The 26,849-nt window shown below is 42.0% G+C and overlaps 1 protein-coding gene across 1 annotated transcript; it reads right to left on the bottom strand.

Moving 5' to 3' along the window:
- LOC141001730 (uncharacterized) lies at nucleotides 1-25,907 on the bottom strand. The gene is made up of 9 exons (XM_073472891.1): nucleotides 25,782-25,907; nucleotides 17,779-18,090; nucleotides 13,299-13,373; nucleotides 12,113-12,415; nucleotides 10,738-10,855; nucleotides 8,280-8,553; nucleotides 7,966-8,097; nucleotides 4,648-4,760; nucleotides 1-2,512 (listed from the first exon to the last, which is right to left on the bottom strand). The coding sequence occupies exons 1-9, from the start codon at nucleotides 25,831-25,833 to the stop codon at nucleotides 2,500-2,502; spliced, it is 1,392 nt and encodes a 463-aa protein (XP_073328992.1). The 5' UTR covers nucleotides 25,834-25,907; the 3' UTR covers nucleotides 1-2,499.
- Between the last annotated feature and the right edge of the window lie 942 nt (nucleotides 25,908-26,849).

Genomic DNA, 26,849 nt, shown 5'->3' on the forward strand with positions numbered 1-26,849 from the left:
TGGGGTGGATATATTTATTTTCTCAAGTCATCTGCAGTACAAAATAGACCTCCAGGTAACAAAATAGCCACGACTATATTGAAAACAACAACGCTATCAATATTTAAAGCAACAAGCTGAGAAACACTGTGCAATATATAGAAGCTATGATAAACTAAATGAAGTAAGCTCAGAAGTAAATGAAAAATAATGCTCCGTATCAGACAACATTCATTATGTACCATTGCAATCAATGGGAGTTTGATTTCTATTGAAAACTGAGAATTTCTTTAGTAGACAGTGACAACGTTTGCAGTCCAGTGGCACATCGTTACATTAGTGTATGCAGAAATAACATTGGTCAGGCATTGCTTATAAGGTTTATGTTTAATGACAGATGTTTCAGAAAAGATGTCAGTATGTTTCTGAAAGTTAGCTGACTGGAAAAACCAGGAGTCATATTGCTCTTTCTGGCAAATGCAATCTAAATGCATGCAATGACCACACCACCTTTGAACAAAGAGGTACTGAATATGATCAGTGATGGTTTTTCTAACGTAACGTCACCATAAATAAACATTTACACAGCGTTTAATTTGGCTATCAAATATACGATGCTCTTCCAAAATAGAATAAACTTTCTAGAAAGCTAGTACAAATGGATTTAAGGAATATTTCTCCCAAAGTACTGTATGTCACATCTATTTACATGGAATACAAAGTCAAACAGAGTCGACATAAATTAGATATTGTGCTTCTATATGTTTTCTAGCATGCTATTCAGTTCTAAAATAGTCTCACAAAAAAACATTTCACAGATGTAAACAATAATCGGAGTCCTTCCACATATACATATATTTATTGTAACTGATGCTTAAACAAACTACGTTTTTCTGACATCTTTCTATTTACATATTTTGGAACCATGTTCGTTTCTCAAATGCCCTCACAACTAACTAACCCTGATCTGTCACTTCAGTTCGCATCAGTGGTTTCATCTAGCTGCAAACTCTGATTACCAAAACGCTTGGAAAAACCAAGCCGTTTTAATCCCGCTGGAGTTCTCCACGTCAAAATCAAAACTGAGTTGAAATAATATAGCTCCATCATCCGAGAGTTTTTCTCCCGAACCTTTTCTCGCACATAACAAAACTATAGCAAACAGTGCAGCATTGGCTGTAAGATTTCAGATCTTCAAAGTGACCTGTGAGCAGGAAAGATGAATCAGAAATACTGCGCTGGCCTTCCAGGCATCTTGCTTAACTGATAATTAAAGGGGAAGATGGGAGACACAGGACTCTGTGTCTCACTCTGCCAGGCAGCAAAGCACATAAATGAAAAACACTTTGAAGAAGAGCAGGCTCCCGTCATACACACTGGGCTCACATTGACAGGTGCTTAGTTATCAGTTTGATAGTTCAAAGTAGGAATACGGTGGCAGGATTGCTGTAATGGTAGGCAGTTATTAATTAATGCAAATTTTGTGACAATTCTGTTTTTCCAATTTGTAGCATTCATTGCATCTAGTATTTGGGGAAATAACACTTAAAGGTGCAGTATGTGAGAATTGGCCACCTGTCAAATTCAAAACCAATAGGGGGCAGCATGTTGGTAGTGTAACCGCTAACTGCTGCTATATATAGTTGCTGTTAGCTAGTTAGCTAAGTTAGTCATGCAGCTAGTGGTCCCAATTGGGACTAGTAATGTAGTAACAAAGGAGCTTTGGACTGGGACGGGCTGGGGCTAGCTGGATAGCATGCCAACTTTGTTAGATATCTCTACAACACAATACATAAACATCACAACGTCAAAACTGTTTTCATTTTTGTATGTTTTCAACTAAAATCTTACATATTGCACCTTTAATATAGTCTATCGGGAGCTCATTGCAAGAAAGAAAAATGCAAACTGTTACTTCAGGGGCACATTTCATGGATTTCAGTGCATTAAATGTCCAAACTCCATGTTTGCTCGTTATTATCAGACACAACTATGAACAATATTGAAACGAACAAATAAATAAATAACGGTTAAATAAACTGAAAACCAGTCGGTGCACATTAATAATCAAAACCTTCATTTTTATCACATTTGGTAGCTAAAGGAGAGAAAATGAACACGGACACAGAGGAGGAATGACACAGCACTTAGCGTACATTTAGTGGAGTGAGATCGTGTCCTCGTGTGGGCTCTCTGCAGGTCAACTCATCATCAAAGCCGATCTCAAATGAGACCGAGCACATTATTCTCAGTACGTGTGTCGATGTAGTACCTTCTCATAGAGACCACATTCTTCCATTTTACATTTTCTACTACACGGTGGTCAGCTGCATCACATTTAGAGAACTCCGGTTCAGTCTATAGACATGGCAGGAGAGAACGAGGAGCTGGTCTGAAGCAGACGTCTGTCCCTGTGCGGCTGTTGCCCATCCAGTCAACATCGGACGAGAGCTCTCAACAAGCTAGTCATCAATAGCAGCACTGCTGTGGCTGCAGTGATAGTCAAAATGGAGTTCCAACCTACCTCACTCCCCTGAGGGCAGACAGGAAAACAGTGGTGTTAAGAGTCAGAAGACGCTAATCATCAGCCACAGATAAGCCAGCCAGGAAATATGCTCATTTGCTTTCTTACAGAGAGTCAGATGAGGAGATTGTTACCACCTTACCTTAAGTATAGAGGTGGAATCAGGAGGCAAGTAGCTTAGCTTAGCTTAACACGCATAAAAACAAGGGGAAACAGCTAGCCTGGCTCCGTCCAAAATTCAAAAATACATGAACTCCCACAAAGAAGTTATACTAACATGTTGCATCTCGTTTGTTTAATCTGTACACAAATAGAACGACGAGACAACAGCAGTTTGTGGTTTTAGGGGTTGTTCGTGCTGTTGCTATTTCTTGACGAACAACAATTTGTTTGTCCGCCCAGCACTTAAATGCTTTCTGCTGGCTGTGGTGACGATGAAGACACAGAGAAGTTAGCGCTACAGCTTTTAACTCCCACGACGACCACAAATTGTTGGTTTATACATTTGTGTACGATTTAACGGATACGATAGTGTGTTAATCACTGAGCTGAGACAGAGCCAGTCTGGCTGTTTCCTCTTGTTTCCAGACTTTATGCTAAGCTAACCGTCTCCTGGCTGTAGCTTCATATTTAACACACAGACATGAGAGCGGTATCAGGCTTCTCATCTAACGCTTGGCAGGAAAGCAAATAAGCATATTTCCCAAAATGTTAAACTATTCCTGCAAATGCCATTAAAGGAAATATTCTGTTAAATAATTTGCCAAACTGCCCACCCGCCCCATGTCCACCTTCCATAAATGCTTCTTATCATTATTTACATTCTTTCTGAAGAGTTTTCCAGTGAGTTTAGACCTGCCCATAAAAAACAACACTCCAAACTACACTAACTGAATCTTCAGCAGCGATTTATATTAAAGGGTCAGTTCACCCAAATTAAACATATTTTCCTCATGTACCTCTTGCGGCATTGATGCAGGTGTCGTGCCCAAGTTTTGAGATGTTTAATCTTTCACCCAGAGCTGTGGAAGCATTTGGCTGCCACAACCACTCTCAGTATAATAATATTTATATTGTTTATTTATATTGTTATAACGTGAAAAGTTTCCATGTCGTAATAAGTGAAAATATCTTGTTATAACAATAGAGTTTTCCTGTTATAACGTGATTGGGATCCATTTTTCTTTTTCTGGTGTGGCGGCATGACGCTTCTGTGACAGCAGAGGTGAATTAAACAAAATCTTTTCAGAAACATTGCCCTGACTATTCACAGAATATTGTATTATATATTGAAATACCTTCTTCTATAGACATTATCACAGTTTCTGTGAATTATCCATAAAACAACCCAGATTCCAAAAGAGTTGGAACGCTGTGTAAAATATCAATAAATCAGAATGTGACAATTTTTGTCTTATTGATATTGATATATACGCAACCGTCAACAGGTTGTTTTACCTCATCAACATCATTTAGTTGCTCATATTACTTGCTTATTACCTCTGCAAAGGAGGTTTTGTTTTTGCCCTTGTCCGTTTGTTAATTTCCACAAAAAACCTGGAGGGATGAAGCGTCTCGGCCCAGAATAGACCCCATTAACTTTCTGTGCTGATCCAGATAAAGGGACAGATTCAGGAATTTTTTCTCTCTTTCTTTAACTTTGAGATAAAGAGCGTTTTTCAACATTTTGGTTAAGTTCTCAGGGAATAATGCATGGATCTAATTGATCCATGCGTATTTAGGTTGTTTGTATCTATGAGTGAGTACAATCTGATGCAATTTCAAGATCTGGTGAGCCTAAATTATGGTTAAGCAATTATGGGTGGTTTAAATTTTAGATTGATATGGGACTATTGAGTTTGATATTGGCTTGATTGAATTAAAGGAGACTGTCGGGCCTTGGAAGAGGCATAAGCTTTACTTAGTGCCATTCTTGTTACAAACTCTCCTCACCAAGTGTATCGAGGTAAGACAGAATTATCACATGTTTATCTTAAAACCTGAGCAAATCAAATCAAAACTATCTGCACAGCTAGAGACCGCATGTGAGAAACTGTGTTTTTATGTTATTTGGGTGAAGCGACTCTTAAATCTGTGTGTAAGGACCATACGTAGCATCAGATAGAGATAAGCTCCTCCCGTACCTTGCCCTCTGGGACGCCAGCTCCGACAACCAGCACCAGACCACAGCCACTATTACAATCATTCCTATGAAGGGGATGGAGAGAACAGGGTGCTCAGACGGATGGATGAATCTCTGAGGAGGGAAATAAAAACAAACACAACGACCATGGGAATGAAGGGAATGAATGAAAGAATGGATGGACTCAAATAATACACAACACACGGATAAAAACGGTGTGACGACAGCACAAATGGACCACCACTACAAATCGCTAAATTAAAAGTGTGACATGGACTATGGCGGTGATATAAAAGGGAGGGGTTGTGATGGGGTGGTTTACATTTCCCGTTAAAACAAACAATGCATAACTTTATGGTGACATACACATCGACTCAATGAGAGAATGTGTGAGCAGTTCTGTGCGGCATCTATTGGCTGCGTGTGATGTTATGGTGACCAGAAAAGAAAGACGTACAGCATGAATGTTGTGAGCAGCATACGGTGGTATTTTCTTCTCTCTATCCTTATTATATAGCTCATTTGTTTTTTATGTTTTGCTTAATTTATAATCGTAAAGGCTGAGCGGTCATGGACATTTAGAGAACAAGGACAGCGTCAGAGACAGGCACGGGTAGACAGTTTGACACAGCGCAGGGACATCTCATCACTGCTGTTGTAGACAAAACACAGAGTTTAGTCCGCTTTGTTTCCAACTAGAGGAAACAGAAAGGACCACAGTCGTTTGTATTGCTTCCAACCAATTTCCAAAAGTAGCAAGAGTTTTTTTTTTTTTTTTTTTATGTTTGTTTGTTTTTGTAAGATTTTTGGATGCATAATTCTGTTGCATAAAAATCAACTTGCAGGATATTGAGTGTGTCTTTGCATGGTAATGCAGTAGAAACCACAGATTGTCCTCAGGCTGGTGCCACACTCTACTGCGCCAACAAGTCAAAACAATAAGCAAAAGAAGACATCATGAAAAGGACAATCAATTTGGTGCTGCAGTTTCTTGCATGAGGAAGGCTGCTGTTCAACTTAAAGGGGCTCTGTGGAATATCTGTGTTGGTCTGGAAGCCACTCGTTGATGTCAGCGGACTCCATTTCTAAATTAACGTTAGCTACTTTTGCTCTCTGTTTGGTCCAGCAGCATTAAACAACCTAAAGAAATCATCCACAGGTTTGTATAGGCAACTGAGAGAGACGGGGAAGGTCTCACAGAGCCCCTTTAAGAGTTTTGGATGTTAGTGTTTTCTGTAAGCAATAACTGTGTAACTGTGACAAAAGTTAAAAAAACAATAGCTGGTAATTGTTTCAATTGTTTCAAATCATGTTTCAATTTACTGCAAGTTGACTTTCACACAGCATTAAAATGAACCGAAATAATTGTAAAGCAGAAAAAAAGCATTCAAAAATCTAACGGTGCCAAGTTCCTGTAATTACTTTGGTCACACTCAGTAGGGTACACAAATCAACCATTAAGTAGCTGCTTATTAGCATGAATATTAGAAGCATATTGGCTCCTTATAAGTCATTAAAAAGCACTTATTAATGCCTTATTCTGCATTAACATAGCAATATAACTACTAGAACACTAACTAAGAATTTTCCCCTCAATAATTAATCCTGATTATTTTTTTTTGAGAGTAGGTAAGGAAGTTGTCGTAGATGAATCATGATAATATGTTTTGATCAGTATGGACCACATAAGGTAGCCGTACCACAAGAATAGTCCTTCTCCCTTAAAGTTCACCCAAAAAGGAAAATTCAGTCATTATCTATTCACCCCCATGCAGATGGAAAGTCGGATGAAATTTCATACTCCAAAAAAATTCTCCATTTCTGGAGCTTTACAGCAAAATGGTGTTACATAACTCTCCAAAACAACTGAAGTAGCTCCGGACATCATCTTTTTTAGGTGAATGCTGCAATGCTGTTTTGCTGTGAAGCTCCAGAAATGTTTTGTGAACTATAAAACTTCACTCGACTTTCCCTCGGCATTGAGGTGAAAATGAATTTTCATTTTCAGGTGACCTTATCCTTCATAAATATGGTCTATTCTTACGTAGCAAAAAACTACAAGTGTTAGCAGTTCCCAAATAACTCTAAACGAAGTCTGTCTAACTCAGAACATGTTCCCCATCCTAAAGTGAGGTCTTGCTCATAACTAATTCACCAGTAAAACCTGTGTGGGTTTATAAGTGCCAAACCAACAGTGAATTAGTAATGAGCAAGCAACTATATATAGTTGTAGAGTATTGTCATGCAGACAAAGCTTTAATAAGTGCTTTATTATGACTAATAAAGAGCTTATACGCTAACAATATGCATTCAAATAAACAACTGGCTAATGGTAAATATGTGTACTCTAAGACGGAGTGAGAGCGTTACTTAACTTTTTCTCTTTTGAACAATATCTGACGCCGACATAGGATTCAGCGATAAAGCAAAATAAGCATTCTTCGCTCAATGCCTGAATGCCTTTCTGCAGATTCTGTGTTTTTGTCCAACAACAGTATTAAAGCATCGCTGTCACAGAGAAGTTAGAACACAGACACAGTGGGAGGAAAGGTTCCCCGGCCCAAAGCACACAATAAATACTGATATGGGCTGACAGGCCAGGTCAGTTCATATCAGAACATATATCGCTACAGTATGAGACACATAAAAAGTGAGCTCAACAGACACAGGGTACAGTAAGTGTGATGTGAGGCGTGTCACGTGTTAGTTGACAGTGTGGGTGCAGAGAAAAAGTTATGCTCTTTAACCATAGAAATCATAATCACAACACAACCTGCTCTACAAAATATATAAAAATAAGTCAAGAATGCAAAGCTAACCACACAACTTAAATGTCCTAAAGGTTGTTATCATAAATCACTTAAATTTGTCTAGAAGTAAGGGCTGCAACTCAAGATTCTTTTAATTATCAATTAATATGCCAATTATTTTGATGATAAATCGATTAATTGTTTAGTCTATGAAATGTCAAAATGGTAGAAAATACTCATCACAATTTCCCAGACCCAAAAGTGATGTCTTCAATTGGCTAAAACCCAAAGACTCTTAATTTACGATCATAAATTAAGAGTCTTTGGGTTTTAGACAACTGAAGACATCATTTTGTTTGAAAACATTTAATCGATTATCCACATGGTTGGCAAAAAAAATCACTAACCGAGTGGTTTTTGTGCATTGTCACAAAAACATATGGTTTGCATAAACACACAGTGCCAACATTTATCCTGGTGATTTAGTTGAATTATTGCAGCTCTAACAATATTTAAATCAGCTTTTTTACCATCTGTATACTATTATGTTATTCATGTCTGTCCCTCACCTGAGCCCCCCCTGACAGCTTCTCCAGCTCTGCCTTGCAGCGCTGCAGCTCCTCCTCCAGCTCTGCTCTCTCCCTCTGACTGCTGTCATACAGTACCTGCAGCTCCTGCAGCTCCATCTTCAGACCGTCACACTGCAGGACACAGAGGTCGAGTTCTCAGTCTTCCTTACAGCAGTGGATTTATTCAAACCATTTTTATTGGATTTGATTGAAATCAAAAACAAGAATTTGCTAATAATGCTTGACCCAAATCTGTCCATGTTTATTCATACGTTTAACTCCCCAGGTGTCGCTTCAACATGAAAGCATCATACCTCTCTCTGAACCTGTGAGGCCTTCTCCTCTGCCTGTTTGAGCTGGTCCCTCAGGGAGAAGATCTCCCCGATGCCCCCGTTCCAGCTGGTTGGTGTCGCGGGCTTCCCATCGAATGAAATATTCTTCTGGATGGAGGCGTCGACCAGGCGACAGTTCTCAGACTGAGCCATGGTCATGTAGCTCTCTGTCATGACCTCATCAGGGCCACTCTCCATCTCCTTCCCCTCTGTGCCCTCTGCGTCCTCCTCCTTCAGTGACAGGTAGACACTGGAGCTGGACGAAAATAAGAAAGGATATGATATACTTTAAACGTCTAATAAATGGATGGGCAAATGGGTTACCAATTTCATGATGAAAGGCTGGAAATGATTGTTTTATGTGATAATCAGAGAGCTAGTTAGCATATTTCTGGTGTGTTTGGCACATTCAGTATGCAGAGATTTCATTATGGTGTACACAAAGTCTGATAACTGCTTTTTCATTCTTTTTTCATGCCAACAGATGTATCTAACCAGCCTTGTAATAGGACTGCGAGGGCTCTTTTCATTTCTGACTAATCAGTTTTTTCGTCTTATTATCAGATAATTGTTTAGTCTATAAAATGTCATAAATGAAAAAGACCCTATTATAGTTTCCCGGCTGCTCGATCCGTCTGACCAACAGTCCAAATCAGAAACTGAATGTTTTAAATTAAATTCCAGACGATGCAAAAACAGAGAAAAGCAGCTAATTACATTTCAAAAGCAGGAACCAGAGAATGTTTTGCATTTTTGCTTATTAATTTGATTGTATTGCTTCTTTTTTTTTAATTGTTGAAAATATGAATCCCATCACAAGGTCCATTAAAAGCTGTTCTATTCATCATGCTGATGCTGTTGTTACTTCTCAAAGTTCAATTCATCATTGTATCCTATTAGACATTTGCATAAAAATGTGTGAGATCTCAGTGAGTTTGACATTTGACCACAAAAAATCTAATCAGTTCATTCTTGAGTCCAGGTGGAAGAAATTCAATCAAAGCGTTCTGGAGATATTGCGTTCAGAAGAATGGGACGGATGGACGGACGACCTGAAAACATAACGCCTCCGGCCACGCAGAAGCATAATAATCTCACCACAAGGTCCATTAACAGCTATTCAAGTCATCATGCTGCTGGTGTTACTTCTCAAATTCTCACAGAAGCCAAATATCGCACATCTTTAAAAAAAAATCTTCAACACTTTTGTTTTATTTGAATATTTCTCTACCCCGGTTTCAAAAGAGTTGGAAATGCTGTGTAAGACCTAAAAATGTGATGACTTTAAGATCCTTTTTGTCATATATTCAATTTCAAACAGAACAAAGACAACATATTTTCATGTTTTACCTCATTAACTTTATTGATTTACGTAAATATTGTCATGGTTTGGGCTTTTGGTTCAGATATTTCCTGTTTTATTTTGAAGTTTTCTCCTCACGTGTCATGTTTTACTTTAACTTCCTGTCTGTGTGTTTCTACTGGCCTTTTATTGATTGCCCTATTAGTTTCATCTGTGTCTTATTAGTCTATCCTCTCTTGTGTATTCAAGTCTGCGTCTTTCCCAACGTCAGTCTCGTGTTCCAGTGCATCTCTGGTTTGTACCTGTTTTTTAGTGTTTATATTTTTTGTACTTCTTAATTCCTGGATTTGCTCCTGCCGGCCTGCTCCTTCAGTTTTTGTTGCCTTTTGGAATTGCTTTTTGGATTTTACAGTTTGGACATCGGTTTCAGATTTATTTGAAAAAGGTTTGCTTTTTGACCTGCCTGCCTTGTGTGTCTTGCCTGTGGGACCTTTTTGTTGGCCCGTAACAAACACATGATTATTCTGAATTTGATGCCTGCAGAACATTTCAAACAAGTTGTGCCAGGAGCAACAAAAGACTGGGAAAGTTGTGAAACACAATTGTATAAAGGAAATGATTCTGTTTTTACTTTACGTTTCAAACAGCGTCAACTTTTTTTAGTATATGGGTTGTAGGACTGTTAACTGTGGGTTATTTCTCCCTGTTGAACATGTTGTCTTCTGTCTCCTTTTTCTTCTTCCTGTAAAACACAACTTCTGTTTTGAGTAGCGCTATAAATAAAGTTTTCACAAGATCTTCCTCAGCAGATTGAGTCTGCACTGTTCCATCTGCTGGAAGGAAGATCACGTGATGCACTCGAACATTTTTAGAACAGCCACTCAATGGATTTTATTTGGGGACTGTGTCGTCGGTCGATTTATTTTCTGTCAATCTACTAATCAATTAATGAACTAATGGTTTCAGTGTGATCCCTCGTATGATATTACAGTAGCGCAGTGATTAAACAGGTGGCCGGCCTTTTCTAAACGGGACATGACTTGCGCGGCTGTGACGCGGGGGTAGTATTCCAGAGGGTCTCCCCTCCAGCTGATCCAGTAAGCACAGCTGACGAGTGAGCAGCCATTGACCTCTCACCATGTCCTCTGTCTCTGCAGCAGCTGCAGCCTCTCAGAGAGACGTCTGTTGTCCTCCTTCAGGGTCTGACACTCCTCCTTTAGCATACGGCACTCCTCCTTCAGAAGGTCCACGTCACCTGACAGAACAAGGAGGGTCAGAGATGAAGATGTTAAAGAGGATGCAGGAGGTAGTGCTCGCCATTAATCCTGTTGTACGCGGCTTTAGAGAATGTGTTTAGAATATATTAAAGGAGTAGTCTGACATTTTTTTTAAATATGCTTATTTGCTTTGTGTCTGACTTGATAAACTGTCAGATCTGAAAAGTGATTTTCAAAAGTCGAGGAAACTGATTACCTCAAAATTGCCAGGTTAAGTAGAATAATAACTTTAAGTTGTTAAAACTGTTTTACTTCGTACAACTTTTAAATTCAATAGTCTACTTTACTTCCATCCAACAATGAAAAAATCCACCTACCAGCACCTCTATTACCTTGTTTCATGCTTACAAATAGCATGCTAACTTCAGTAGATATCTCTACAACACCATATTTAAATGTCTTTGACATGACATCAAAACTGATGTTTCTTCACATTCTGTTTAGTTAATTTTGAGTGTGTTTTTGAGTGTTTTGAACTAAAATTCTTACATATTGCACCTTTTTAAACAGAGAAATAATATACATAATCTGTAGAGAAACTAAAAAAAGGTCAAACTGTTCCTTTAAAATAAACGCCTACTGTGAGTTTGACTGCACTTGCATTATAAAACGCATTCTGGGAGATGTTTTCATGAAGGAGCACGACAACAATATAACATGAACTCTCCTCCCTCAGTCCCACCCCGGCCTCAGCTGCAGATCCCAGCGGTGACATCATGTGTTAGAAGTGTGTGTCCCTCCCCCTCATGACTTCATGTCCCTGGTATCCTAAATGCAGAACACACATCTGCGCACACGCACACACACAAACACACACACACACACCACTCCCCACCCCACTGCAACACTCAGCAGACCCATTTGTAATATTTATTAAACCCCACAAATGATTTATGTGCTTCACTGCAGGATGCTAACATGATGTGAGCACGGAACGAGAGCATCCATCCAACATCGTGCTTTGTTTTCATAATATCAGACACAAAGACTGATCATGGGCTATTTGTGCAAGTTGGATAAATTCCATAGTACATGCAGAGACAGTGGGTTGTGTTTTTTAGCGTGTCCTTCCCACTGATGGTGTGAAGATGAGGTGTAAAACAAAGACATATTGGATTTTAACTTTAATGTACTTGTAAGTAAAACAAAGTTGTAAGGGAGGAGAAGGTACCAAAACCTCCTCCACCTGCCTTTTCCATCAACCTAAACCTGTCTTCTTGCTCCTCATCCCTCACCCTCTCTCCTCTCGACCTCTCTGCGCTGGCTCTTCATGCTGATCTCGGCTCTCAGCGTGGTGATCTCCAGCTCGTACTCCTGGGTCTCCTCGCTGAGGCGCTGCAGCTCGGCCCGCCGGCGACACAGCTCCTCCTGCAGCGAGGCGATGTCGTTCTCCCTCTCTGCCGCAGCCTCCTCAGCCGCCTGTTGGAGCAGGAGCACCTCCTCCTGGGCCACGCGCAGCTCCTCCTGGGCCTCGGCCAGCTCGCTCTCCTTCTCCTCCTCCAGGCTGTCCATCTCCTCCTGCACAGAACGCAGCTGTGCTGTGGGGAGAGGAGGAGGAGAACTTCAGGTTTTCTTTATGGGGGATGTGTGGGTGAGACTGCAGTATCAGTATGGGAGTATATGTGTGTGTATATGATCTTACCTGTTTTGCAACAGTGGGCCTGCATGTGTTTGTGTGTGTGGGCGGTGTGTGCTTCCACGTGCATGTGTTTGTGTGGGTACTGTTTGAAAGAGGAGCTGATGTAACTGACGGTAACAGACCGTTTTTCAGGGTCAGATCAGATCATTAGTTTACTGTTTTCAGGAATAGAAAATCTCCAACTCAATAATAACAACTGGAGCAATTATACAAGGAAATGGCGATAAAACCAGTAATAACTCAGTTAAATAGTTCAAAAGTAATTCTCTGACCAATGCAGATGCATCATAAAATAGTTTAGCATTCCCCAAACGGACCAAAAATATCTTGCAGCTTCAATAACTCCACTCCTCCTTTTTCTATTTTTCTTTGTCTCTTTTTGTGTAAGGATTGGATTTGTTTACTGAGGTTTACAGTGTTTTCTTCGTCCTTGCTTTTCTCTTTTCTCTCTCTGTTCTCAGAGCCATTATGTGTTTTATTCACCCCTCATGGTCGCGTACAACGAGGCTCTATGAAGAATAACCGTTTCAAAAAATTGGTCACAAAAAAGAAAAAATAACTACTGAAAAATAAAACGAATACACCCAAATCAATAAGCCAGCTAATAAGCAATAAGCAATTAAAGTGTTCTTTTCAATTACATCCCAATATACCTATCCAGCACTAGTGGGACAAGAGTAATCAAGAAATACATAAATAGAAATAGAAAAAATGATAGAATAGTCTTGTTTTCTGGGTTAATCAAACAACAGAATCGAGTCAGGGTTTTTTCATGTCGATACCTTGTAGATTCTGAATCTGACGTGTGAAGGCTTCAGCCTGATGGGCACTTGCTAGACGCTCATCCTCCAACAGACCTGGTGGTGAGGAGAAGAGAGGTGAGGAGAGGTGAGAGGAGTGGGGAGAAGTGGGTGAGAGTGGGCAGAGAGATAAGAGGAAAATGTCACTTCAGCAGGCCAAGAGAAAGATGACAACATGATAAGCTGTTCAACCTTGAGGCATGACTGACTGTCTGTCTGCCTGCCTGCCTGCCTGCCTGTCTGTGTGTTAATACAATGTGAGCCGGAGCATCAGTATTAGTATATTAGATTTTAGAGAGTTAATTTTTAAATATCCGTTTTATAAGGCAGTGATCTCAACAAAATAAAGCAGATTGTTTTGGCTGTTACTTTCACAGCTTTCTTTATTGGCCATTTTTGCCTTTATCTTAGTCATGTCGAGCCATTCCTGCAGATTCAATAGTGGTTTTAATAAGAGCTGCAACAATAAACGATTAATTGATTAGTTGTCAACTATTTTGTTAATAAATCTGTTTTAGAAAAGTCAAAATTCTCTGATTTGAGCTTTTTTAAATGTGAATATTTTAACACCTGTATGACCTCCCAGACTCTAAACTGAATATCTTTGGCTTGTGGACAAAACAAGACATGATGGATATTTTTTTTTTCTTTTTTTACAATTTTCTGACATTTCAAAGACCAACAACAACTAATCAGTGAATCGAGAAATTATCGACAGATCACTCGACAATCAAAATGATCATTAGTCGCAGCCCTAGTAGTCCTTTAAAACAGAGGATGGTCAGTATTTTCTCAAAGGATCAGTCCCCCAAAACTAGAAAATAAGATATATTTTGGCTTTACTTTTCTTCAAACATCAATTTAATTTTTGGACATTTTTGCCATTAAATTTGGTTCAGACATTCATGGTCCGCAGGGGATGAAGTCTTCTAAATCAGGTGCTAACTGATATTTCCTCTAGTCAGTCAAAAGTTTAACTTTTATCACCAAATATCTGCAAAACTAATGACATCATGCTCAGCTGCACGTTGTGATTAGTGCCAATTAGCATGTTAGCTTGCCAATATGCCAACATGAACATGATAAACATTGTACCTGGCTAACTTCAGCATTTAGCATTGTCACTGAGATCATATTTGCATGCCGACATTAGCATTTAGCCTAATACAGCTTCACAGAGCCGCTAGCATGACCGTAGACTCCTATTCTTGTTTTAACCGGAGCCTGCAGGTGGTGAAAGAACGGGCAGGGGAGCAGAGAGATGGGAAATGTTTGCATCTTAAATAGACTGGCAGATTGCGAGGGTGTGTTGGGTGGACGACTGCGGCGAGTGATGTGTCACGTGTATCTAACAGCGCAGCTCGAGCAGACTGCTTGCATCGCATGCTTCCATTTAATCAACAATTTTCACGGGGATTATGGAGACTTTTTGACTTCGAGCTTTTTTGATAGTTTTTTTTCAATGCTGTCAGCACCACGAATAAAATTCACTTCACCTCCATCGTTTTAATGGATCAATTTGCCTCAACCAACCCTTTAATCGGCAACATCCTGCTTCAGATTCTTGGCAATAATTTCATTCCCACTGAGTATTTCTCATTTCCTGTCTTGAGATTTTCACAGCCTTTCAATTTGGTTCAGAACTTTGAGTCACACACCCACCATCCCAGTTTTCTATTTGCGTCATACTGCAAGCAGTGTATAACCGGTGAGTGTAGCATGATTGGCAGCTTGTATCACAGATCACCTATAGTCAAAGTTACCCTTGATATACTTCTATACCACACCTTACGTAATTCTCTAACCATGCGCACTCATCACCCCCACAACCCCCCCACAAGCTGCCTGAACAGCTGACTGTTCTCAGTGGGAGTTGACCATCAGTGATTTCTCGATGTGGTCTAGGACACCCAGTCTGGAAGCTTCCCTCAGCATGCACGCAGTTGTCTGAGGAATGTCTCTACTGCTGCCAGACCAACAACTGAGCTCACCACGCCATGTCTCTTAGTATGACACACACTCAAGACACACACACTGAGCTCACCGAGGCCCCATTCCCAAGGCCTTACTCACTGCTAGTGTCCCTGGAAGTTAAGCTCATCATTTCTAAGGTATGATGCGAGGCTCCATTTAGCGGTGATGAGGAACTGACCGTGTCAGTGGCTGCTTATAAACATTTATGCTTCTGCGTGTTCAACTAGATTGTGATGGACGAGAGGTGTCTCAGGTGGGGAGTTAAGCTGTCCAGGTAGAGGACAGGAGGTTTTCTTCCATGGTTGTGTGTAAAGTTGTAAACAGTCAGTGCGGTGCAAAGTATGATGTTTATTTCATTTTACTGTAATAGTTAAGGTTGAGATCTCACAGGAATCAATTCCCACGATATCTTTCAACATAAATGAAGATGATTCATAGAGAATACTCCAGATGGCAGATGAAAGTGTTTAATTGTGCTGGGATTATTTTTTTTAAACCTGTTTTGCTAATTGATGATTCACTTGAGATTAAAGAACAACTCAGTTATTTGTCAGTCTGGGTGTTGTTCTCATATATTGTCCACTTTCTTTGTAACATTTCACACAGCACCTCCACTGAGATTTAAGAAAGCTGGACTCATGAAATGCAAAGGCAACGACAGTGTTGATCAGTTGTAGTAAAATAAGGCCCGTTGCATAAAAGTGATTGCAATTCATCAATGAAGTGTCACAAATGACTGTTGTGTCATGGTTTGGGTTTTTTTTGGTTTATTGATTCCCTTTTCTGTCTGTTTTCCCGCTTCTTTGCTCCTCACCTGAGTTCTGTTCGTTGATCACTCTCTGTGTATTTAAGCCAGTGTTTCCTCCTCACTCTTCTTCGTTGGTTTCACTCGTGTCTACCCGGTTTGTTTAGTTTTTATAGACTTTACTCTGCCTGCCTTTGTTTCTTGCCTGTTGACTTTCCGATTTTGTATTTTTTGAGTTTGGACTTTGGATTTCAGCTTTATGTTAATAAAGCTTGCTACCTGCCTCTGTGTCTGCATTTGGGTCCGCACCATTTTCCTATTGTGACATGTTGAATGCAAATTGCAGGTAAAATGTACGAGCTGGGCTCTCACACGTCCCTGGTGTACACATAGAGCTTGTTTTGAAGAGGAACTTACATCATGCTGTGCCTGCATGGCACGGCGTATCCATTTGTCTGTCAGCTTGCCACTGATTTACCTGCCACATTTATGCACACATACTACTTTCCATTATATTACATGGTAAAGTGACTTGCATTTATATCAAACTTTTCTACTCTACCAACTACTCAAAGCGCTTTACAGCACTTGTCACATTCCCCTTTTCACACGCAATGGCAGAGGCTGCCGTGCGAGGTCCCGGCCTGCTCATCAGCATCCAAACCAAAGCATCTTGTGACATTTCTCTTCTCAGTCATTCACACATGAATAGCTATCAGGAGAACTTTGAGGTTTGGTATCTTTCCCGAGGACTCTTCAACAAGCAGCCATTAGTGCCACACAAAGCAACTTGCTTCCCGTGTAGCTTGTGTTTACTTTATGGAAATAACGGCAGCGAGCACAGGAGGATGGTTAACGTCTGCACACTTCTGAATTACAATTTAAAATAACAAGCCAGACATTGTGCAGAGTTGTTGAGATGATTGACGGAGATTCCACTTGTGGCTAATTACATTACAACTGTTAAGCAGTTCACTACAACAGGGATTTTCTGTCAGTTTGGCTCAAAAAAAGTGTTAGAGGATTCTTTCTGAAGTTTTTGGGGAAGCTGTAGTCATCATTATTGTTGGATCAATAAGAAACATGCAGGTGATATAGCCTAAATCAGTCAACATTGCTGCTGCACTGCCAGGTATTTTCCCTTTTCCCCTTCTTGGGATGAATAACTACTCTATACAGACTCTACAGACCATGGTGCTGACCGTTATATGTTGGCCAGCTGGTTATTTTCTAACATTAGCTAAGATGAGATGTCACTATATACAACGTGATGTATCCGTGAAGATCTTGGCATCAATATAATGTGACTTTACATCATAATGTTACCTTTCAAGAAACAGAAGCGTCTTAGGCGACGGTGGTGGCGATGGACAGGATAAACACAACACCTTCCACAGGGTCAGGGTATCGAGAGTCGCTTTTTCACAGGTCCCTCAACATCTTTAAACCAAAATTTGCATTTCACACAACACTAAAATGTTGTCTCAACTAATAAAAATAAAAAAGATGAGAATAAGACCGAGTTTCCCTTTAAATGCCAGAAATGTTTCCGAGGATGGTGAAGGCTTTTATTGATGTGGAGGATGTTTGTATTCATTGTCATGCTGTAGATGTGTATTTCAGGTCAGATGGCTGTTAAGTAAATAATGAATAAAAGATTGTGATAAAAGAAGATTAATGATTCAAGGCATTTAATAATGAATAAACACTATAAGCAGTAACATCCAGGGCTGGAAGTCTCACCTTGCAGCTCGTGAAAGCTTTCCTGGTGTTTGTTGGAGGTCTCTCTGGCGTCATCCAGCTCCAGCAGCAGCTGCAGCACCTGGGCCTTCAGCTCCTCCAGCTCCTGCTCCTCGGTCAGCGGCTCCTGCTCCTTCCTCCTCTTCTCCTCCCCTTCGCCTTCTTCCTCCTTCAGCTTCTTCTCCTCTCCCTCCTCTTCCTGAGCCTGGTCCATCTCCTCCTTTTCGTTGTTCTCCTCCAGGATGCCTCTCTCCTTCGCTGTGATCTCGTTGTCCATGGTGGGGCTGCACTCTGCTTTCAGATCGCACGGGTCATCTGATGGAGAGATGACAGCGCTATTAGAAAGGTATGCCTGACAGGGAGAGAGAGGGAGATAGAGAGGGAGATAGAGAGAGGGATTTACAGGTGACAAACCAGTTTGTCATCACCCAAATTCAGTCTGCTGTTAAGACTGTTTTCTTTTGAATCAACAGCACCATCTTGTGATTGAGGTGGCGTTGGCTGCTTTGTAAAACAACCTCTTTTCCACTCATTTCCTTTGATTTAAATTCAATTTCCCGCCAATTTAAACATACAGAATTGCTGACAATACTCTTATGAGATCAGAGGTGAGATTTTGATAGAAAAGGTACAAGAAATCTATTCTTTGGGGGAAGAATGCGTCAGATTATATTCCTAAAACGTCCACTGTGTGAAGGTTTTGACACTAAAGTTGTTAAATGAGATATTATTATAATATAAGACATGTTGCTTGCACTTGATTACAATACTGTACATGTTTGCATCACATCCCTCTTATCTGCATACTGAATTTAAATATCTGACCAGTAGGTGGAGCGAGTTAGCCGACACAATGCGGAGAGAGAAGGGGGGAGTTGGGCCTGTATGCTGAAGCAATCACTATGACTCACCACTCAGCAATGCACCTCGAAGTTCATAACAAAACAAGCTAGCACTCATAGTAAGAGAGACGTGACAGAAGAAGACAGATCTCTCTTATTACACGCTTGTCCGCCTCTCTTTTCTTTTTGATTTCCTCGTCCTTGTTGTAGACATCCCAGGCTGCATCAGGAGCTGTTGTTAATGTGAGCCCGTAAAGCCCAATGAGACATTACAGACAATGTAGGGCTCCACTAATAAACCTGATTTGACGTTATAACAGCTGTTGCTTGCAAGAACTGCAAAGACAAATGTGGAGCAGGTCAGGAAACTAGAAAGGAGGACATCATTTACAGCACAACAACATGACGGTAAATGCTCATTTGTCCGGGAAGAGAAGTCTTTTCCCATTAGTCAGATGAGATTTGCTGTGAGGCAGGAGAGGCCAGAGCTAAATGAGGATTACATTCGCAGTGTTACGTTGTTCTGATGTGCAGTTAACAAGTAAAAAAAAAAAAAAATCACTCAGATACTGTCTAAACTCAGGACATTCTGCTGACATCTCTCTCTTTTTTCTTTATAACATGCCTTCAAGGGTCAAGTCCATCTCAGAGAAAAATTGATATGTAGCATCACACATCTCAGGTTCGAGTGGTATCCAAGTGCTTTAAAATTGCTGTTTGTACTCGTGTGAGGATTGGAGAGAGGAGTCCTGCTTTCCGTGTGACAGGAATAGAGAGACGTGACGGGGAAAAAGGTGCAGCAGGGGACAGAATCAGGCATTAACTAAAGATCTGCCTAATTAAGAGCGATGCTCACCGGTGTAATCTCGACTCAGGGGATGCTTCCATTTCTTCTGGTAATTATTTCTCTGCCTTGTTTTTCCCCCTCGCTAGATGTAACTATTTCCATCACATCCAGACACACGCAACATACTTTTTTCTAATCATATCTGTGTGACATTAGCAGCAGGCTGCACCCTTTATTCCTTCCTGTCTCATAATAATGTTAATTTAAACAATGCAGCCCCTGAGAGGCAAGCGAGAGGTTTCATGAGCACTGGGCTATTTTGTCATTAAACTTTGATGCTGCTGTAATGAGTTAGTCATAAAGAGGAGCGCTGGAGCCGGGTGGCAGGGAGAGAGAGCCGGAGCTGCTTGTATAGCCAGCGGCAGCTAAAGGCCATCAAGAGACAAAAGGCTTCCCAATGAATATCACTCACATCTAAATCCTCCAGGATGTCTAGCTCAGGGGGTAATAACTCGGGAAGCTTCGGCTCATGTGATTTGTGCTCCAATTTTACTTCTTTGTTTTTGTAGATGTAGCATTCAGACTGTCCTCAAATGGGCACAAACTGCAGCTGATAGGAAATGGTGACACTGTAATCAGATTACAGTGAGAACACAGCGAGAATGAAGTATCACACACACTTTTTACACACTCCTTAGGACATCCGCTAGTATCTGACAGATGTGGCATTCAAGAAAACTCTTCTCAACTTTCTTCACCATACTTTGAGGCCATCTTTCAAAAGAATCATCTGTGGCACCTCTCTACATATTATTCTGCAGCCATTAAAGGAACAGTTCACCAAAAAAATGAGCATTCAGTAATTGCCGACTCACCCTCATGCCGATGGAGAGTCGGGGTGAAGTTTCATAGTCCACAAAACATTTCTGGAGCTTCACAGCAAAACAGCGTTTGCAGCTTTCTTCTAAATAACTGATGTAGATGGGGACTTGTTTTGAAACATAAAAAAACAACACAAAAAAACTAAAATGGCTCCATACAGCTGCTGAGCTAACAGCACTAGCACGCATCCCATCCGATGTGCGTGCACAGGCTTGACGAGGGTGTAAATATCGTCTTTTAAAATAAAATTGGGATCTAAAGACTTCCAGAGACTTGGACACAGGACAAGCTGTGTGGAGTTTTTTTTCAGCTGTTTTTGTTTAGTCCCCATCTACTTAAGTTGTTTAGCAGAATGCTGCAACCCTGTTTTGCTGTGAAGCTCCAGGAATGTTTTGTGGACTACGAAACTTCACCCAACTTTCCATCGGCATGACGGTGAACAGACAATGACTGAATTTAAATTTTTAAGCGAACTTGACCTTAAACGCTGTAGGACCCCCTTACAGAGCCACACCTGCTATCTGTCCTCGGGTCCCTGCCTTCGTAGCTTTACCCAACAGCTTGATAATCATTTCCCTCCTTGAAGAAGCTTTATCGTCTCACCTTGTGAGTTAATGTCAAACACATTGTGCAGCAGAATCAGCTGCAGTGACACCTGTGATCACTCCACTGCATTCTTGGCACACTGTTGGTCTTTAGTCACGCAGGGATTGCATTAGACATGGACGCTGCATGCATACAAGAGCAGGGGAAGTCATCTCAGGAGCAGTGTTACAGCTCCAGGGAGAGGATGGCTTTATCTAGCTACAGCACATTCCTTCGTAATCACGTGGCAGCAAAACACATTGAGAATGTCACTGCACAACATCGTGGCACTTTAGAACGGAGACAACAAGCGGGCCGAGTGTTCTTTGTCCGCACCTTGGAATAGCTGTCCGAGATTAAATTGAAAACGTTAATGTGGCAACACAAGCCCTTTGTTTTGCTTCTGATTCGGTGTTCGGGTATGGAGCGGGGAGTGTAATGAAATTTGCACTTTGCAAAATTGAAGAGCAGAGGGAGGATTTTAGCAAACAGATGCATGCTGGGAGAGGCGTGGATGTGGGACATAACCCAGGAACCACATGAGAGCCCTTCAGTGCGACACTGCAGATAGAGTTATAGCTCTGTTTATTAACTGCAGCGAAAGACTGAAATTCAATCTCACACTGTGATAGAGTAGATATATACTGAAGATATGTCTGCATGTTTTTAACAACCTTGATCTTCATATTTCAGCCAGCTTCATGTGCCTTTGTGTGGTACAAAGCAGTTTTTCAAGTCCATTCTCTCTCTGTGACTGCTAGTTAAATATCTAATTTTACGGTATTGAGGGAAGCATCTGCAGTCAAATCAGCTGTGAAAAAAGAAAGGACTGCTCGCTTGAAACAGGAGCTGGAGGCTGACTCCAGGTGCAGTGTGATGGGCACCTTGTGCTGAACCAAAAAATGGGATTAAGCAGACACCTGGTGGTGCTGGTGACAGTGATAGTGGCTCATGAGTGTGTGTGTGTGTGTGTGTGTGTGTGTGTGTGTGTGTGTGTGTGTGTGTGTGTGTGTGTGTGTGTGTGTGTGTGTGTGTGCTGCATTTTGGTCTGTGATTCTGTAGTTTATATACTCTTTATGCACATGTACTTGAACCTAAATTATGTAGACATGCAAGCTTGCATATCACTTTGTTTTATATCCTCCTTATGTACACATATATGATCACATAAGTGGTAAGTATCTGTATGTATGCCATGGTTTTCTGCAGCTGTGTAGGAGGCCATGCATAATACACACCACCCCCTCCTACCCCAGCTTTGAAGCCAGCCCAGCTCTGATGCTGTAGCTTTTCCCCTGCACTGGCACACTTCCTCAGCAACACACAATTCAGAGCGGGGGGGGGGGGGGTCGGAAAAGGCGGAGAGACCGTGTGAGAGCAAAAGACGAAAGGAGGAGAACACAATAAGAGAGATGCGAGGAAGGAGGGCACTCGAGCTGCTCCATGAAACTCACAGGAGTCAGGTGGAGCCGTAGTGATGGCAATAAAGCTGTGTTTTTGTCCACAGCGCTGCTCACCATGGAAACCTTTCTGTCTGCCACAGAGCCCGAGTGAGCTTATCAGCTGTCCCTCCAAATAGTGAGGTCACCATCATACGAGATTTGCTGACTTCAAACTGCATGAGAGAAGCGAGTTCTCGTGAGGTTAATGTGAGTTCAACTCTTCCTCTCTCTGTACTTTGAGCCTGAAAACACCAGAGAGAGCGAGGAACAACAGCAGCAGCAGAAGACAACAAAAGAAACAGGAACCACAAGCACCCAAGAGTTGGGCTGACTTAATGAGCCGCTCTGTTATTTAAATGGAAAATCCATGTTTGCACTTTCAAAGGGAAATAAGAGAAAGTGGGTCAACGGAATGGAGATGCATTGCAGAGAGTACTGTAATTTAGCCTCATTAGATGAGCATGCACAAATACTGTACTACTGTGTACATACTGTAGGTGATTGATTCAGGGAATATGCTTTTTTTATGCCAACATGTATGGCTGCGTGGGGGTGCTTGTTGTCTAGCTTTTCCATGAAGGGGATATGAATAACGACAGATAACAAAGCATGACAACAAGTGATGCGATAATAATCCATTTGATCACAAATCAGTGCCTCCCACCTGAAAGCAATCTCTCTGGAAGGTTTCACATCAAGTAAATCACAGAGGAAACAGGGGATACGATAGCTTGCCATGTTGCTGCTGAATTAAAAAAAGGAATAAAGACCCAGAGGGAGAAAGCAGGTGTGCTAATGATAGGTTGACAATGCAGAACGCTTCTGCGAGGGAGAAGAAAAGTGAGGGAAGAAAATCCATAAGATACGCTGCATGAAAGAGCTGCATGAGTTCACGAACCTTCTCTATTCACTCCAAAGTTTTAAAGGAGACATTTTATGCTCATTTTCAGGTTCATTACCTTGCCTGTTTTCTGTTTTCTCATAGTTCAGTGTAGCAGCACTGTATTCCCTCTCTGTTTTAGCTCCTGTCTCTTTAAGGCCCCCCTCCGGGATACCTGCTCTTACTGGTCAGCTCGCACACGCCTGAGCCAGCACCGCTCACCGTGTCTCCGGTTGGCTCCGTCACGTTTTCAGCTTCCAGGTAGCTTAACTTCTACCATAAATACAGGCATAAATTATGCAAATGAATGACATGGCGACATAGTGTGATGTCAAGAAGTCACGGAGTTAAAGGCGGGACTACTCGCGAGGCGTTTCAGGAGCATTGTTTTCTGCGGGAGAGAGGAGCTCCCGTGAGTGCGGACTTTGGGCCTTTAACTTTCAAACCCTTTTACATGCACAAGAGCCTATATAACACACTGAAGGAAAAAAAATAATAGGTCTCCTCAAAGAATTTTCCATTATGCAACCTTGAGAGGATAAAAAAAAACATGTGGCACGCTCACTTTTGTCGGAGTACATTGAAAGCTTGTTTTACAACGAAGCCCTAGAAGTCTGACAGGGGAAAGTGGGGATAGGGTGGTGCAGGAAGACATGTCACACTTTAAGTCTTCAGGGCTGAGAGAGAAGGAGCTGCGATACCTGAGGGTGGAAAAACAAGCAAGATTTGTTTTCCTTCAGCCCCTCGACTCGCCATGTTAAACACTGATGTGAGAATCTCACTCTGTTGTTTTTCTCAGAGGCCTCTCCAGCTCCCAGATCTACAAAGTTTGTCTAGGGCAGCAACTTTGCTGTTTATTAGTTCCAGAGAGCTGAGAAAATCCTGTTTGTGCACCCTTGGGAAGTTTCACTGCTGATGTGAGTTTCGCAAAGTGGAGAGGAGTGGAGAGGACAGGAAAGAAATGCTGTGTGGGCCGAGGCAGGTGCAAAGGTTCGCGTGTCTATGCAGGCGCGTGCTCGTGCATGAGTGTGTGTTGGAGGAGTGTGTGGGCGGTGAAGAGAGCAGAGGATTGCGACTGAAAGAGGGGGAAGAGATATTGAGTGGGAAAGCAGAGAGAAGGATGGAGATGGAGAGAGAATTGGTCTGCGAGTAGTGCGAAGTGAGAGGAACAATACGGTGGCCGACGGTTGTAAGATACACAGACAGCTCGCAAATGTCAAACCAGCCTCTGATGGTGTTTTATTGATCAGTGAGAGCGTGAGAGCATCTGTATTCCCTGTTGGTAGATGCAGCAAGTGATTTTCCAAGCATTCATTCCCAGCAGGCCTGAGAATAAAAGCCTAGAAAATAACCACTGTTCAGAGCAAGGGAACAGAAAGGTGGCTCAGACTGAAGAACTGAACTCAGCCAGGAACAGATTCAACGCACTTTAATCCATTAAGATCCCCAAGTGTAATTCAAAAAGATAGGAGTTAATACTAGCCATCACTCAATCCACTTCCCGCATGCCGTATGTCTATCCTTATTAGGGTCAATCAGTCAGGATTCACGCTGCATTAACAGACACTTGCCATCACCGACGCTGAATTTCCGGCTCTGAAAGCATGCCTCGGGCTGTGATGAGAGGGAAGACGTCCCCAGAGTTAAGATAACAGGAACAAGCTTGTTAGGGAGTGAAGATTTACTCCTGAGACAGCATCCATGTTAAGATGTCAACACGCAGGCTTCACAGTGATAAGTTTAATAAAGGAACTTACTTACGTACAAAGTGAATTAATCAGTCTGCAGCTAAGAAACAATCCCCCAAATACATACGCTCCAAAGTTCAATTTTAGGACACAGGAAAAGGAAGCCAGACTCGGGCCACATGGTCAAAGTGCTGCTGACCTGCGAGTCCCTCCACACCAATAAACATCCTCCCAGCGGTGTCCCACACAGAGCTGCACTGTCTGCATTCAAAACATGCACACAACACCACACATCTTCTGTGTCGGGACACAAAAACACATTCCACACATTCTTCCCTGAACGCACAATCACACACTACTGATTGTGAAGAAGATGCATTGTGCACAAATGTCACATACAACAACATAAAGTTACCGGACGAGGATTAAAGCTGTTGAACACAACCACTACATGCAAAGCAATGTGCTAAAATAACACCCAGCACTGCATTAGCCTCAGAATAACATGCAACACAGCCATCAGCACTAATGACTATATGCTCTCTTCCCTCTGGCTGCCAGCCATCCATTACCTGGCAGCATGCAGCCTCCATCAAACGTCCACAGATGCCACAGCTGACTGTAATGCCCACTCGTCTGTCAGGCTGTCAGCTCGACCACAGCTCCTAATAAAGACGGGCTTCCTTCCACAATAATCTCCCCACCTCCTACCAGCTGACCACCTCTCTCCTCTCTCCAGCTCCTCCGCCTCCTCAGTTCACATGTCTCACTTCAGGAGTAAACACAGGGATTTAAAAACATCGACCCTTCTCTACCTTTTTTTTTTTTTCGGCTGATCTGTAGTGCAGGGCTAAAAATAGACACACACACACACACAGCGACAAAAACAGCTGCACAGACCTGTAGAGTCCAAAGCCTCCTCGATGAGTGGAGGTAAGCGCAGTCCATCCATAGCCCCCTGTAGCTGCAGCGAAGAGGGAGAGACACAGAAAGAGAGTGGGCGAGAGAGGGTCAGAGGCTCCACACACCCACCTCAGCTGCAGGGGGAGAGAGAGAGAGAGAGAAAGAGAGAGAGAGAAACACACACGGAAAGTACTGAGCGCACTGTCAAGTACACGCAGGCTTCAGTGCACACACACACGCACACACACACACACACACAAACAAGGCTGTATACCTCGGGAGAATTTGGGAGGATCCGGGGAGCTGAAGGCTGAGCTCTGGAGCGTGGGAGAGATGCCGAGAGGGGAAGATGGGAGGAGCACAGTGGAGGGGAAAGATGCTGTTTTCCAGACGGCAACGCTCCGTCACTCCCCCCCCCCCCCCCCCCCCCCCCCCACACACACACACACACACATATACGTACACACTCTCTCTCTCTCTCCCTCTCTCTCTCTCTCTCCCTCTCTTTCTCCCCAGGTTGCACTCTGTTGTGTACTCTTCTTTCAACTTCCTCCATCTTTCCAGTGCCTCTTCTTGCTCTCCCCCCCACACTTTTTGTCTTATACTACACATAAAAACACCATTAACCATAATTACACTTACATTGGACAACAAAGGGAATCCATAAGAAAAACAACATACACACATGCACGAAAAATAAGAATTTAAAAGGGCAAAACGTCTATTTATTGTATCGTAGAGAAGTTAGCATGCTAACCACTTAGCCCCAGCTCATAGTGGTCTAAAGCTCCTGTGCTAGCGGTGTGAAGGCCACCACACATCAGTTCCCAGAGCTCCCACTCCCAGTAGCTGCACGGCTAACTCGCTAATGGTAGCTACAGTTAGAGGCAGGTAGTGGTAGTGGCTAGTGCCAGTTCTCACATATTGCACCAAAAATGAATGATTCAGTCGTTATCTGCTCATCCTAACGCCGATGAAAAGTCGGCTGAAGTTTCGTAGTTTGCTAAACCTTTCGGGGGCTCTACAGTTAAAAAGGGTTGCAGCATTCTGCTAAAAAACTGAAGT

This window comes from Pagrus major, chromosome 8, assembly GCF_040436345.1.
Source record: "Pagrus major chromosome 8, Pma_NU_1.0".
Taxonomy (NCBI): domain Eukaryota; kingdom Metazoa; phylum Chordata; class Actinopteri; order Spariformes; family Sparidae; genus Pagrus; species Pagrus major.